The 14872-nt window shown below is 47.0% G+C and overlaps 1 protein-coding gene and 3 non-coding genes across 4 annotated transcripts; 1 reads left to right on the forward strand and 3 right to left on the reverse strand.

The window, feature by feature from the left end:
- Positions 1 to 9484: 9484 nt before the first annotated feature.
- On the forward strand, positions 9485 to 11841 carry LOC123145374 (protein FAM32A-like). The gene is made up of 3 exons (XM_044564773.1): positions 9485 to 9773; positions 9929 to 10080; positions 11329 to 11841. The coding sequence occupies exons 2-3, from the start codon at positions 9933 to 9935 to the stop codon at positions 11586 to 11588; spliced, it is 408 nt and encodes a 135-aa protein (XP_044420708.1). The 5' UTR covers positions 9485 to 9773; positions 9929 to 9932; the 3' UTR covers positions 11589 to 11841.
- Positions 11842 to 14021: 2180 nt separating this feature from the next.
- LOC123146567 (small nucleolar RNA R160) lies at positions 14022 to 14101 on the reverse strand. The gene has a single exon (XR_006472809.1). It is a non-coding gene; the product is annotated as a small nucleolar RNA R160 (small nucleolar RNA).
- Positions 14102 to 14208: 107 nt separating this feature from the next.
- Positions 14209 to 14289, reverse strand: LOC123146569 (small nucleolar RNA R160). Its single transcript, XR_006472811.1, has one exon. It is a non-coding gene; the product is annotated as a small nucleolar RNA R160 (small nucleolar RNA).
- Positions 14290 to 14487: 198 nt separating this feature from the next.
- LOC123146568 (small nucleolar RNA R160) lies at positions 14488 to 14567 on the reverse strand. Its single transcript, XR_006472810.1, has one exon. It is a non-coding gene; the product is annotated as a small nucleolar RNA R160 (small nucleolar RNA).
- Positions 14568 to 14872: the final 305 nt, after the last annotated feature.

The following is a 14872-nucleotide window of genomic DNA, read 5'->3' on the forward strand; positions in this document are numbered from 1 at the left end:
GAAACCAGACTATCAGACATTTGCTATGTTGTTCAGGAGCCTAGGGGAAATGAAGGCGAGGGTTATGGTGCTCCATCGGACAATACAGCATGAAAACGTAACAGTCAGGTCAAATGAACTGAGCTTCTGAACTTCTGGTGGTGCATTTATCTGCTAGACTGTTAAGTTTTATGCCAACCTTCCTTTTGTTATATAGTTGTAATTTGTTTTGGTGCGATACAAAATTTATTCTTAACGTGCAGCCACCGGCTGAAGAAAACAACAAGCCATTTTGTATAGTGTAGGGTGTTCCCTATATTTGCACTGGTGGCGATCTTTGATGCCGAGTGGATGTAATCTGTGCAATCGCCTTAATAGCCTAGCGTTAGTTTTGGCCTTATTTATTTCCTAGTCTTCTTTTTCCCTGGTTTGCTAGTGGCCGCAACTACCATGGGCCATATACGGGTCGTAGGATCCATGGGTCTCCTATGGGCCGTCGATAAATGGGCCTGTAATCGGTGGGCCTCGGGCCGTCGGATAAATGGGTCTACATGGGCCGTAATCGGGCGTAATTGGTATCGGCCCAGCACGGTAACAGGTCGTTAGCAGGCCGTAGGACAGCAAAGGCTTAATTCTGTCACAGGCATAACGGGTCATTAATGGGCCAGAATATAGGACGGGCTGGAAACGGCGAACGGGTTAATAGGCCAGAAACGGGCTGACTCTTGCCATGGGCCGAATTTGGCCCATTAGGGTAACAGGCCAGTAACGGGCCGACTCTTGCCATGGGCCGAATTTGGCCCATTAGGGGAACAGGCCAGTAACGGGCCGACTCTTGCCATGGGCCGAATTTGGCCCATTAGGGGAACAGGCCAGTAACGGGCCGGAAGTAATCGAGGGTCGTAAAGGAGCCCAAGAACGTATGGGCCGTCAATAGGCCGAAAGCTAACATGGGCTGGAAACGGCCCATGTAAATCACGGGCCGTTAACGGGTATAAAGAAAATTACTGTTCATTATGGGCTAGAGTCACCGTGGGCCTGTAAAGGGCCGAAAGATACGAAGGCCTCATATGGGCCGAAAGACGTCGTGGGCCATACATGGGCCGAAAGTGAAATGGGCTGGTGTTATATTCGACGGCCCACATGACGTTGTTGGGCCGATTTCCTTTAGGGCCTAACGGGCCGTGAGTTAACGGGCCGTAAAATGGGCTATTTGCGAAGATACCGTTAATAGGCTTTTCATGGGCCAGCCCGTTAACTTTTGACCAAGTCAAACGGGCCGGCTTTGTAAGCTAAATGGACTAGTGGTGGGCCGTGGCACGTGTCGACATATCATAGGCGCCTATCTGACCCACTGACGAGCTGACACGTGTTTCGTCCGGCCAATAAGAATTTTACACGTGGAAATTTCCCATTGGTCGGGGCTGTTAACGGGTTATCGGATCCAAAACCCGACCCGATAGCTTAACGGCGTTCCGTTACGGTGGATGCCACGTGTCGGTCACCCTTGAAGAAAGCACTTTTGTGACGCGCGATTTATCATCATGGAAGTGGACACTTCCGTGATGATGATTTTGGTAATGTCATGGAACACTTCTACGACAGCACGGGTATGACTATCTTGATTCTATCATAAAATCGTCATGGATGTACATGCATGACAAAAAACGCGACCGACTGTGACAAACACGTATCATCACGAAAGTGTGTTTTTTTGTAGTGATGACAGGTGGGCCAGGAGGTGGCTTAGTCAATAGGTCACTTGTTGATTGTTGACTGGTCAAACAAGGGTCAAGGGACCCACCTGCCATTGGCTGGGTCATCCCAGTCAGCAGGTTGACCAGTCAACTGGGTCCAGTGGGACCCAGCAGTCATTGACACAAATAAATAACCAATGTTTAATTAAACCATTTAGTTAAATAGTGGGGGTGGGGCCTACTGTAAGTGGCTAGACTAATTAATAGTGTTTAATCTAACTAGGGGGTTATTTAGGGGATGTGCCCCATGTGTTAGTGGCTACTTGGATTAGTTTATCTGGTTTGTTAATTATGCCTGCGATTAATTAGGTGTGGGTCCCATTTGTCGGTGACTCGGAGCATAATTAGGAGCTGGGTTAAAGGCGCCATGACAGCACCACCGGAGAAATCCATCGGCGACCAAAACAGAGGCGGAGGGGCTCGGGACCTCGTCGGAAATCCGCCACAGGCGTCGGCTTGACACGCAGCTAGGTGTATTCGGACGCCCGCGACAGCATGCGTCGAACGATGGTCGTGGCAGCAGCGGGGGTGGCCGAAGATGGCCGGAAAAGCAACGGCAGCGGCAGCCGGAGTAAGGCAACGACAGCGATGCGGTAAGGCTCAAATCTGAGGGCGAACATGAGGGGTTTGTCGTAGTAGCTCACCGCGAGCTTGCTGCGGGGGTCGAAGTAGTTGAAGGGCGTCGATGGCGAGCGGCTCGACGGGGATCGGAGAGACGGCCAAGGTTGAAGAAGAGACGACGGCGACGACTTGGTGAAGTTCCTGCTCGCTGGCGTTGGCGTGAAGGTCGAGGAGGTCGAGGGCAGCCCCTCGAAGCATCGACCTGCTTAGGGAGGCCGGTGGCCATGGGGTTCACGGTGACGCGGCGTCGAGCGCGGTCGGGCGGTTGCGGGGAGAGGGAGCGGCGCGAGGTAGGAGAGAAGGAGGAGGCTAGGGCGGCCTCGGCTCGCAGCAGAGCAGTGGGGAGGCGAGGCCATGGGGATCGGGCGCTGGCCTGCCTGCCCTGGCGCTGGGGGTGTTGGGTGTGTGGCGGCGCTGGGAGGGAGACGAGGGAGACGTGGGGGGAAGTGGGGATAGTGGGATGGGGTTAGGTCACGGTGGGGGTTTGTAGGAGGGGAGATGGGCCGGCCTGGTGGGAGGCCAGCTGGGCTGATAGGCCCAATGAGGGGGGGTGGCATTTGTCTTTTTTTTAATTATTATTCTTATCTTTTTTTTATTTATTTTACTTATTTAACAGTTTATAGTTTTACAAAAAGTAAAACCCATTCCTAAATTAGAGTTGTAAATTCAACTGTTGTCACAAAAAGTTTGGGACAAAAATAAAGTGCCTTGTATTCTTTATTAATTAAAAAGCATTTACGTTATTGTTTCAGTCGCAGTTTTATTTATTTTAGGGCATTCAAATACTTTTAAAAATGTTGGTTTCTCCACCATTATTACTTAGGACTTATTTGCCACAGCTTGTACTTTTTAGTTTTGACTTTGAAAACTTTAAATGTTTACTTTGATTTAAATTTGAATTTGAACCGGCTTTGACTCGAGTGAGATTAGCAACAGTAATGATGGTGACATGGCAGCATTAGCAGGGGATTACTGTAGCTTAATTATTCGGGCGTCACAGCCATCTTCATCGAAAAGCACGTGCCCACATATTCCTTTCGACAATGTTCCTATTGAGAAATTCAAGACCACCGGGGTCAAGTTTCTTGTGTCTGAGCAATGCATTGAACAATGTGGCAAACCGCTTGTTGGAGAAAGCGAGACAACAATCTTGAAGATCATCGGCCAACTCCTTGATACCACATGCCCTGTAGAAGTTTGCACAAAAGTGCCTCATGCACCATCGATGGTGCAACTTTGTATGTCCGGGAATGTCAACCACCACCGCATTTAGAATTCCTGGATGGCGATCCGATATGACACAAATTTCCCTTTCAACCGGTAATATCCTTCTTCTCAATTGACGCAAGAACCTCTCCCAGTTATCATTGTTCTCCACCTCAACCAAAGCGAAAGCCAAAGGCAACACCCGGTTATTGGCATCACTTGCTATTGCAACCAATAAAGTGCCCTTGTATTGTCCGGTCAAGAACGTGGCATCAATGGCGATGACGGGCCGACAATGCTCAAAAGCCCTCACACATTGCTCAAAGGCCCAAAATGCACGGCCAAATACTCGGACGGTCCTCCCGTTGTGAATCAATGTTTGGTGCCCATGAGGCTCAACCACGTGAACCATGCCTGGGTTTGTGGCGGCCGTAGCTAACAACAACCTAGGGATTCAGTTGTATGCTTCCTCCCAATTGCCATACAACATCTTGAATGCGGCTTGCTTCGCCTTCCATGCCTTGTCGTACTTCACCTTGTAATGAAATATGGCTTTCACAAGGTCAATGACACTCTTGATGCTCCTTATTGGAAGTGTGGATATTTGGTTGGATAACCTGTAAGCAATGAACTCGGACGTGAGTTGTATGTGTTGTTGGTACACAAGCTCGCCATCCGCATTCTTGTGTCGGCACATGTGACTTGATGTACAACTCACTATGCGCCAAGTGGGACCTCCTTTCCATGGCCTTGCACGCACAATCCATGGACATCTTGGCACTTCACACTTAACCGTGTAACGCACATTGACGTCCGAGTTGGCCACTTTATGTGGACGATAATGCGTAACCGAGTAGTTGTCGAGCCACATCTTCAATTCCAAGAAGGATTGAAACTCACAACCAGGATATATCCCGTTCTTGCCGTCCTCCAAATCATGGTGAGAACTTGGCCTAGCTCCAAGAGATATGCATTTGCCACCATCCACAACGGCTTCATCAGCGAGACTAAGATCCTTGAACAATGGTGTCTTGTGATCCCGCCTGAATACCTTCTTGAATGCTTGGGCCTCCTTCGGCGTGAACCCTCAACTTCTTCATCGGGACCATCGTCATCCGAGTCCGATGCATATGCACGGGAAAAAGGGATGGATTGGTCCATTGTCTCTTGCACATGATATTGGTCGAGATCACCCACATTGTTATCATGGAGATCAACTTCGTTGTCATCCTCCTCGTACTCATCATTCTCCTCTTCAAAAGCTTCATTTTGGTTGTTTGGAGTCGGGCTCAATGTTGGCCAATCTTGTTGCGTGAAATGAGGTTCACTCATTTGATCTTGGTTCATGGGTGGGGGAGTGCTAGCAACCAACGGGGAGGGGTTCCGGTTCAAGTCCAAATGCAAAGTAGACTCAACCTTCTTGGAGGCAAATAAGTCAAGAGCCTTGTCTAGAGATTCGGCAACCGTCTCCTTGTATGCAACCCAACGTTGCTCGGAGTTCACACGCATTGTCTTCCAACGGATGTGCATTCCAAAACCAACATTATACCTTCCCTCGAACTCAACAATGTCACTTGGGTCCATCCAATTCAAATCCTTCCTCACTTGTTCCAAGAGCTCCGCATAGCTAGGACTACTCTCAAACACCATGTCAAGCTCATCCGGGTCCGGCTCAACATTGCCTTTCAAAAAGGCCTCTTTATCCACATGATGAACATAAACACATGTTCTTCCCATCCCTACAATAATAAAAAACACACATATATCAAGTAAGTACTTAACAAAATATTTGCACAAAATACATAAGCCCTAACATATATATGAAACAATAACCCTAACCCCCACTTAACAATAACCACAACCCTAACCATACCATAACCCTAACACCAACATAAAACACACATAACCCTAACCCTAGCATAGTATGAAGCCTAACCATACCAAATTAGCAAAGAAACATAACATGATTCAACACAAATTTCCAAATCCAAGCCAAAACTAGGGTTTCCCCAAACTAGCAAGATTTGAGCAAATGTGACAATTCCTATGGATGAAAACGAGGGGATCGGAGGAGATTACCTTAAGGGAGGGGTTGGCTTCGAAATCCACGGTCAAATACTCCGGATTTGCAAGATTTGAGAAGGATTTGAGAGGGGGAGAGGGGAAGAGAGGAGGGCCGCAAGGCTAAGGGTTTGGGTGGGGTGGGGGTGTGTGGGGTGGGGGTAGGAGGGGAGAGAGGGTGGGGCCAGCCTAAGTGATACACAGACTGTGCAGCGCCTAAGAAATGGGTGCTGCACATTACAACTGTGACGCCTAAGCGCTAGGCGCTGCACATAACAAGTGTGGCGCTTATGCGTTGGGCGCTGCACGGCTGGCTGTGGGGCCGCCCCTGGCCCCGGGCTGCCACGCTGGCCGGGAATGCGACGCCTAAGGCAACGGCGCTGCATTGCACTATGCAGCGCCCGGGTGTCGGGGCCACACGAAACGGTCTGTTTTATTTTTAGAAAAGGAGGATGACCCCCGGCCTCTACATCTGGGAGATGCATGCGGCCACTTTATTGATTATTCTCGAGGACCTTACAAAGTATTACAACAATATGCCTGAATCCGCCATCTTAGCAACATATGCCACTACTCCTATCCATATGATGAAGGGATGCTAACTGGGCCAAATATCCAGACCACTCACCTAAACCTATCATCAAAATCCGGAAGCCCCAGCCGAGCCACATACCGGGTCTGGGGCACAAACCGGTCTGACCCACTCACATATGTCGTCGCCACCATCTTTCACAGGTCCGTCTTCACAGCAGATATTGAGGCTTCTACCTTGTGAGGCCACTCAGCCATCGATGTCACCATGACGCCAGACAGCCACCTCCTCCTGCGTGAGTCCATCTACACGCATCGGGCGCCGAGTCTCCGCCGCTCCACGCCACCGAGATATGCCGTCTTCGATGCGGAGGAGGAAACACCGCTCCACCTCTGGGCGCATCGCCGGCCACCTGCCGCGATGTCGTGCAAGTCCAGCTCCGGGAAAGCACGCAGGGAATCACAATCTTCAAGACGACGCCCTCAGGAGGGGAAGCGACGTATCACGCCATCGTCTGGTCCTGCACCGCAGGTCCTGGGCTTTCACCCGAAGAAAGTGACCTGAAAGCGGAGAGGTCGGAGAGCTCCACAACGGCCCCCAGGAGGAGAGCGACATCCGCAGACACCGCGCCGTCGGCTTTCGCCTGGAGCAACCCTACCTCCGCACCCTCACGCTGTCGGACGAGGATGGGGGAATCCCAGTGCCGCCAGCATGCGAACCCACTAGCCCAAGCACCTCCTGCGCGGGGGCGGCGCCATCACCACGCACGACCACCAACCTCACCGCCGGCCGAAGCTAACGGGCCAGATCGGCCGAGCCCGCCATGGCCAGATCTGAAACCTCGGGACGCCGTCGCGTCGAGGCAGCCACGAGCAGCCGGCAGCCCATCACCTGCGAGAGGACGAGGACGCCGCGCCGGGCAGCCGCCACGCGGGCCGAAGACGCCGAGGACGAGTCTCCCACCACCATGGGCTCACGCCGGCAACCGAGGTCGCCGAGCGCGCGGAGATCCCTGCCGCCACCGTCCTCCGGCGCGGGCTTCGCCCGGCGGACTCATCCGGCGGCGGCTGGAGGGGGGACGTGCTGTAGAGGGGGGCGGCGGCAGCGTACCTAGGGTTCCCCCGAGCCGCCCTGGGGACGACGCGGGATCAGGGGAATCTGGTCACACGAAACGGTCTATTTTGTGAATTTTTTTCGAGATCAGGTCAGATCGTGATTTGATTTCGTCCTCAGGACAAATATGTGATTTCTGCCGATAGCCTGATACATAAGGAAACGGACAGATGAGGTCAATTCAGCTTGATGCAATAGGTATACGTCAACATCCAGTCTCGATTCAGCTACAGTGTATGCATGTATGGTCATTCGTCATCCTATTGGCCAAGCTTGCCGTCCACTCGAGGCAGTGAAGTAGCGACAGGTTTATCTTTCGGGTCAATCTCATCGTTCGATGTTAAAATAATTCAGTAAAATTTATCCCATCAAATTGATACTACAAACTGCATAAAACTAACCCCGATCCCTGCCTGCACACAGCCAAAACAAAAGGAGTACATCAAGTAAAAGGTCTCCTCTCAAAAAGAGAGGAGATTTTCAGGACACACCGCGCCGCCATCCCTCCTCTGCCAGCTCTGCCTGTCTGGGAGTGCCGGGAGGTCTTGATTTGCTGGATGAAGCTCTAGTTTTTACCCGCTTTAGGACTTTAGTTACTCTTATTGTTTTGGCTGTAGAAGGTGGAGAGGCTACATCAACTCTTATGGCCTCTCCACCTTCGTCGGATTAATTATTTGTCAGATTGGCGTCAACAAGAGTTGTTGTAGCGTCTTCACCTTCTGACTGTGTGTACTCTCTAGGTTTTCTTTGGTGACGCCACTCTGACGAATAATTTTTCTCGAAGCTCTCCACCGCAATGTTGTCAGCGCTACGGCAGCATCGATGGCTCGTTGTGGTAGATTTCTGCCAGTATTTTGGGCTAGTGAAGTTAGAGTATGCAGGGTAGTTAGTACGGTGGCAGCGACGACTTCTCTTTGCAGTTTGGTCCTCCGGCCTACTATCCGCCACGTTGGTACGAAATCTGGTGCCGCCGTGTGGCATGTGAGGTCTTTTGGTCGTCGGGACATTGTACCGGTGGATCTTTTGGCGGCGAAGCTTTCACAGTTTCTTGTCCAGAGCGCTGGTCTGGTAGGACCATAGCCTTGATGACTTCTCATTCACGATCAACAATGATTGGTGGGTCATGTGATGGAGAGGCAGTGGTGGCAGCGTGTCATTGGCCTGTTCGGAAGGAAGAGGACGATTGGCCTCCCAAAATCGTGATGTATTTTCTTTATTTCTCAAGGGTGTCAGTATAATAAATAGATCTGAGGCCTTTTTGTGAAAAAAATAAGAAAGAAAATCATAGCTTTATCATTAGTGTGTGGATCTAGCTGAGTTGGGGAGCCACATGAATCAAACCCCCAATGCGATAGGATTTACAAAAGTGAAGGATCATAGTAATACAAGTTTAATTGTTGTGGGTTATCTAGTTTCCCTAGTTTCTCTTATTTATCACGAAGACAAGACTTGACTTAATTAGTGGGCTTTGTTGGGTTATGCCGGGATAGGGACCAACAAAAGTGAATAGAAGTATGTTTTTTTAGGCCTTATAAATTTTTCTTCCGCCCGCAAAAAGGAAAATGTTTTGAAATTTGTTATTGTTTATGGGATAAGTGTGGTTCTTCCAGTTTTTGCTATGGCAGTCTTTAATATTCCAAAAAAGATATGTAAGCAAATTACAGATGAAATGTCTGCTTTTTGGTGGGGAGACAAGGAAGAACAAAAAAGAATGCATTGGTGGGCTTGATGGAAGATGTGTATTCCAAAGAATGGAGGAATGGGGTTCAGGGAGAGTGTTTGACAAAAAAACTACCACAATTGAGGCTCGCGTCCCACAGAACTACCACTTTTTAAAAAGTGACTGATAACTATCAAAAAATTGGAATCTCGTGACTAAAAACTACCACTTTCGAAAAATGACCAATTTAGAAGATTTAAATGTGTTTATGACATGCGGGGCCCGTCTGTCAGGGCTGACGTGGCGGGAAAGTCAACTCCGTTTATTTCGACCGTTAAGCTGGCTGTTATGACAGGTGGGCCCCGCATCAACCTTCTTCTTCCTCATCCTTTCTTTCTTTTTGGCATTTCCTTGAACACCTTCCATGCATGGGAGAAAACCGTGACTTACGCTACATTTATTATCTCAAAAACAAACTGAATCCTCAAAACAAAAAGTGAATCCTTTTCGTGGGCTCACCTCGTCACGCAATTAATTGGGCTTCGATCCAAATGATGATTCTAAGACGATGCGGGCCGTGAATACACCTGGCCCCAAAAAAAACTCCGATTCCGAGTACCCCATAGGACCCAACGGTAAATGGATGCCGACCAAAGCAGCCCCACCGACCCTGTTGGTCTCGCACCATTAGGATCCCCTTCCCCGACCCAAATCGGCCGCCGCCGAGCCCTCGACCTTCGCCGGAGCCACCGAGCCAACCACCGAAGCTCCTCGAACTCCTCATCCTCCTCCGGATCGGCGCGGATCGGAGACTCCCGCGAAGCGATTCCTCCTGTCAGGCAGTGTAAGCCCTAGCTTCCCTGCGTCGCCATCGCTTTCAATCTAGATTAATCTGGTGTCGTCTGCTGCGAGTAATCGCTTACAAACCTTTGCCCTGCAAACCATCGGGACGTCGGATGTAATTTCGCTTCGAATTTGTTTGGTCTTTGATGTTTGCAGCGAGATGTCGGAGTACAAGAACGTCGTTGGGGGGAAGCTCAAGCTGAAGGGGAAACCGCTGGATGTCAAGGAGGGCGGAGTCAAGAAGAAGAATAAAAAGAAGCACCGCCGCGAGGAGTCGTCTCAAGGCGAGCACGGCGAGCTCCGCGAAGGTACTGCTCGTTTCTACACCGAAGCTGCCCCTTCTAAACACATCCGTTCAGATTGCCGACGTGATTTTATTTTTGAGTGAACATTATAGTGTCCTTTAGTGTAAGTCTAAACGGTTGATACACATCTGCTGCTTAGGTCGTTGATTGATTACCTTGTCTAAACGATGTTTTGCTTGTTTATGTATGCCTGCGACATGGGATATATTGCTAAAACAAGTGTGTGTCGATGAGCATTAGTGTGTGGTTGGGCTGGTACTGTGAGATTTTTGTTGCATCTCTGAACAACGATATGATTTTGACCCGTCTGATGGTTGGTTAATTGATAGATGGCCATTGTCTAAATGCTCTTTGTTTGTTCTGTATGTCCATGCCATTGAATATATTATGAATGATCATAACACAAATATTTACTACTCCCTCCGTAAAGAAATATAAGAGTGTTTAGATCACTAAAGTAGTGATCTAAACACTCTCATATTTCTTTACAGAGGGAGTACTTGTTTAATATGCATCTTTGCTTCCCTATGTATATTTGGCGTCAGTTGGGGTATTTTTTTTGGATACTTAGTAGTTTGTGCTTTGTAGCTGGTTGCACTGTTTTGCTGCCATGATTTCTTCTTTGATTTGGTAATAAAGTAGGAATAAACAAAACGTTGTAGTGCTGTTACTTGAGGGACTACTAATGTTATAGCTGGTAAGTGGGATTAGAGGTTGTATCTATGTGAACGGAAGCTACTTCCTAACTAAGAAGAAACATGTCTTGTGTCTTTCGTTGATGATGGTACTTGTTAGATTCAGTATTCTACAGTGAAATGTCTTTGGACCCTTGGACTAAAGGTAGTCAGATTTCCATGTCAATGCTATGACAGATTTACCGGATAGAAGATGCTAACATCTTTATCGAACTATTGGCTTCTGGACTAGCCTTTATGAAAATAGTCTCCCAAGTTTGGGCAGTCAGGCTAAATTGGGTAAAGCCGAGCCTGTCAAATAGGAACTTGTCACTTTGCAATGGCACGGTGCTGATGCTGATTTGCTGAGTGGTTGAACCTCGAGAGAAGTTGCTCTATATACTTGATTATTATGTGTATTCAAGCTTGGCATGCCTTGTCCATTTGCCCAACAACTTGACTGTCTGTATTTTTACATCTTTTATGTGTCTGTCTTTGTGTGCTACATAAGTCTTTACAATCTACAACTGCTTTCTGCCGGATATACATCACATCTAACTCGATGGTTATTCTTCAGGTGGAAGCTCTGAATTGCCAGGTGACCCTGACAATGAGTTCAGTGAAGCTGACAAGCTGGGAGAGGAAGGGAGTGCGCAAGCTGATTATGACCACCTCACCCCAGCCGAGAGGCGTTACATTGAACAGAAGCAGAAGATCGACGTACACAAGCTGGCCAAGGTGGCTGACAAGTCGCACAGGGACCGCATCCAGGACTTCAACCAGTACCTGGCAAATCTTAGTGAGCACTATGATATCCCAAAGGTCGGCCCTGGTTAATTAAGGTTAGCACGAGTGTTCCAGTGTGCTGGACCTATGCATGCAGCTCGTCAATTTCGCGTGGGTGCGCTCTGAAACAATGGATTGTGTTGTCTTTAGAGAAAAATTGAGTACCTCTGCACTTGTAAACTGATTGCACTTTATCTCTGTTCGAGGACCATGTTTAATACTTGCAAGTGTTCTGAGTACTTACTTGTAAATTGATACTTGGGTACTTCCTCCGCTCCAGTTTATAAGTCATGCTTCTCGAGTACAAGTTTGGCCAACGAAATATATGGGACATGTGCCACATGTTATACCATTGAATTCGTATTTAAAAAACCCAGTGGTATTATTTTAAGTACCCTTGTTAGATCATCCCCAACAGAAGATGTAAAATAGCTGCTGTGCCCAAAAACGGCCATTTGGGGCACTTTGGAGAGGAAAAACCGTCTCGAGCAGATGTCTTATATCTATGTGATGCCCCCTAAAGAAATTACGTCAAGCCCTAAAATTTGCTACAAGTGTTGCAATACCTCTAGCGGATGTCGCAAAACAGAAAGGGCTGCTGCGGCAGGTCTGCCAGAAAAACTCAGGCTAGCCAAATCGGCTCGCTCAGAAAAATCTTGAAACCACAGGCAACGAGGTGAGTTCACCGAGGAACCAAACGGTTGGCTTCTTTGCTGGGCTGGGCGAGGCGAGCGCTTGCTCCAAAACCAAACGTTCCCTCAATCGCCCTGGCTGAAATTTCCTAGCCGAAAAATGGAAAGGCTGGCGTGCGAACCCAATCGCACTGGCTGAAATTTCACCGTCGCCACCCCCCGGCCAATTCTCGTCACTGTGACTCCGTCAGCCACCCTCGCCGCCTGTTCCCGCTGGTCGATATGTCTGCCGCAACTCCCGAGACCGCCGCCACTCGATTCCAGTTGTTTCCCATCGTCGCCTGATACGGTCGCTGCAGCACCACCACAATTGATTTCTGTTGACTGCTTTCCCCGGCTCCCCTCCGGCCATAGAAGATCCCGGCGCGATTACGAACTATACCGACCGGAATTGAGCTCACCGCCCATTAGGGGTGACGAAATTCCTACAAGTTTCTTCTCTTTTCTTTTTTTGGTGCGACATAGGAGTTGTTTGTGATGAACTGTGTTGTGTAGATGAGCTCGCTTGAATCCTCTTCGTGGAATGGTTCCTCCTCTGAAGAGAGATGAGGACATTGTGGTGCTCACGGTTCTTCACATAGAGAAGAACAAACGGCCGAAGCAAGATGAACACCCTTTGTTGACCCTGGGTGATTCGTAGAAGAAAGCTAGATGGAGATGCTCATGAAAATCTTCAACGAGATCTCGCCGAGGAGTGGTGAACATGGAATGAGCAACAAGACAACTAGTTCTACCTCTATTTCATGTCATGTGTCATGAACACCCTTTTTTTAGGAAACGCTAACTTTATTTTCATCTACGTACCTGAAGGATTATCCAATCACGAGTTTTTTTAATTCCTCTTGTATATCGTCGTCACGCCCTTAATGATAGGTAACCCTCACCCTACTAGCTAGCCCATGAATCACAAGATCATGTGTGATGAACATTGTGTTATGATTAACTATGTAATAAACAATTTGTGTTTAATATGATGTTGTAGATTGATTAACTATGTAATAATCATGTACTATTTGTGTTTATTTGTTTTGGTAGATGAAGGAGGCCAAAATTTAAGGCACAGTTGTAGGGGAAAAGCAAAAACTTTTCTATGCCCCAAAACCTAATCAGCTATGAATAATGCACTGGGGAATCATTTACCAGCGTATACCAGAAATTGATTTACATGCAGTTCGTCTCAGATCAAACATAAAAGGTTAACTTTTTGAAATCCAGCTGTTCTGCTTAGTCACAGCACACATAAAGATCAATATCTTTCAATACGAAATGGTTCATTTACATTGCACCAAAGTAATACAACTGTACTAAAAGAATTCATACACCAGGTCACAGTAATACAACAATAATTTTATGTATGTCATTGCTAAGCATCCTGCTCAGTGTCTTGACCATCACAAGATCTTCCTAACACCTGGGAATTAGACATTCGAAACCAAGTACAATGGCAGCATTATAGCAAGCTTGTCAGCATGATGAACACACAAAATAAACCCTTCTGTCAACCTTCCACAGAACCTAGGCAAACTTCTTCAAAATTACGGGTTAGTTGCATCAGAGAAATAATTGCCATTTTTTAACCTGTGATAACTGATAATCTCCGAATCAATTAGTTATGCAAAGCAACAAAAAGCAAAGGAAAAGAGTGCATACTTTCCCTTTTGCAAAGATAAAAGAAGAAAAACCATGAGATATGATACTATTTGTTTTGCTACAAATTCAAATCAAAGCTCAGCATTTTGCTTGAAAAGGCTAGTGCAGCAAAAACTTATTACAAAGAGCACAATTCATGAGAAACAATCAGAGAACTTTGAAGACCATGTATGGTTGTATCAACATTAGATACTTCAGATTATATGACCTCCTCATTTTGTTTCTGAATGGCATAAAACAATTCTTTCATCCAGGAATCATCATACAACACAAAAAAATTGCCACAAAAAAGAAACAAATACCAACATGTGTAGGTACAAGCTACAATAAACAATCAGAGAACTTTGAAGACCATGTATGGTTGTATCAACAGCAGATACTTTCAGATCATATAATCTCCTCATTTTGCTTTTCAACTACATAAAACACTGAAACTTCAACTCAAACATCACCATCACACACTGAGAAGATATAGCAACCAACAAAGGAAGAAAATAATAACAAGAGAACTTTGAAGACCATGTATGGATATCATTTTGCTTCATAACAACTTTAACATGCATTTCCTTCCTCAGGTTACATCAAGAATGAAGAAAAGAGTTATGAGAAACAATCAGAGAACTATGAAGACCATGTATGGTTGTATCCACATTAGATACTTCAGATCATATAATCTCCTCACTTTGCTTTTCAACCACATAAAACACTGTAACTTGGACTCAAGCATTACCATCGAACAATGGAAAGCTATAGACACCAACAAAGGACATAGACATCAGTAAGATGTAAACACAAAATAAGTCAAGCAATCAGAGAACTTTGAAGATCATGTATGGATGTATGGAGCATTTCATTTGTGCACCATGTTTAACATCACATGATCATAATAACAGAACTACTCTACATACGATTTTTTTTGTTACGATTTATGTACGATAGTCAATCTAATGGTTCTGCTGCACTTTGATTTATTCATGAATGGTGTGATCAGTA

This window comes from Triticum aestivum, chromosome 6D, assembly GCF_018294505.1.
Source record: "Triticum aestivum cultivar Chinese Spring chromosome 6D, IWGSC CS RefSeq v2.1, whole genome shotgun sequence".
Taxonomy (NCBI): Eukaryota; Viridiplantae; Streptophyta; class Magnoliopsida; order Poales; family Poaceae; genus Triticum; species Triticum aestivum.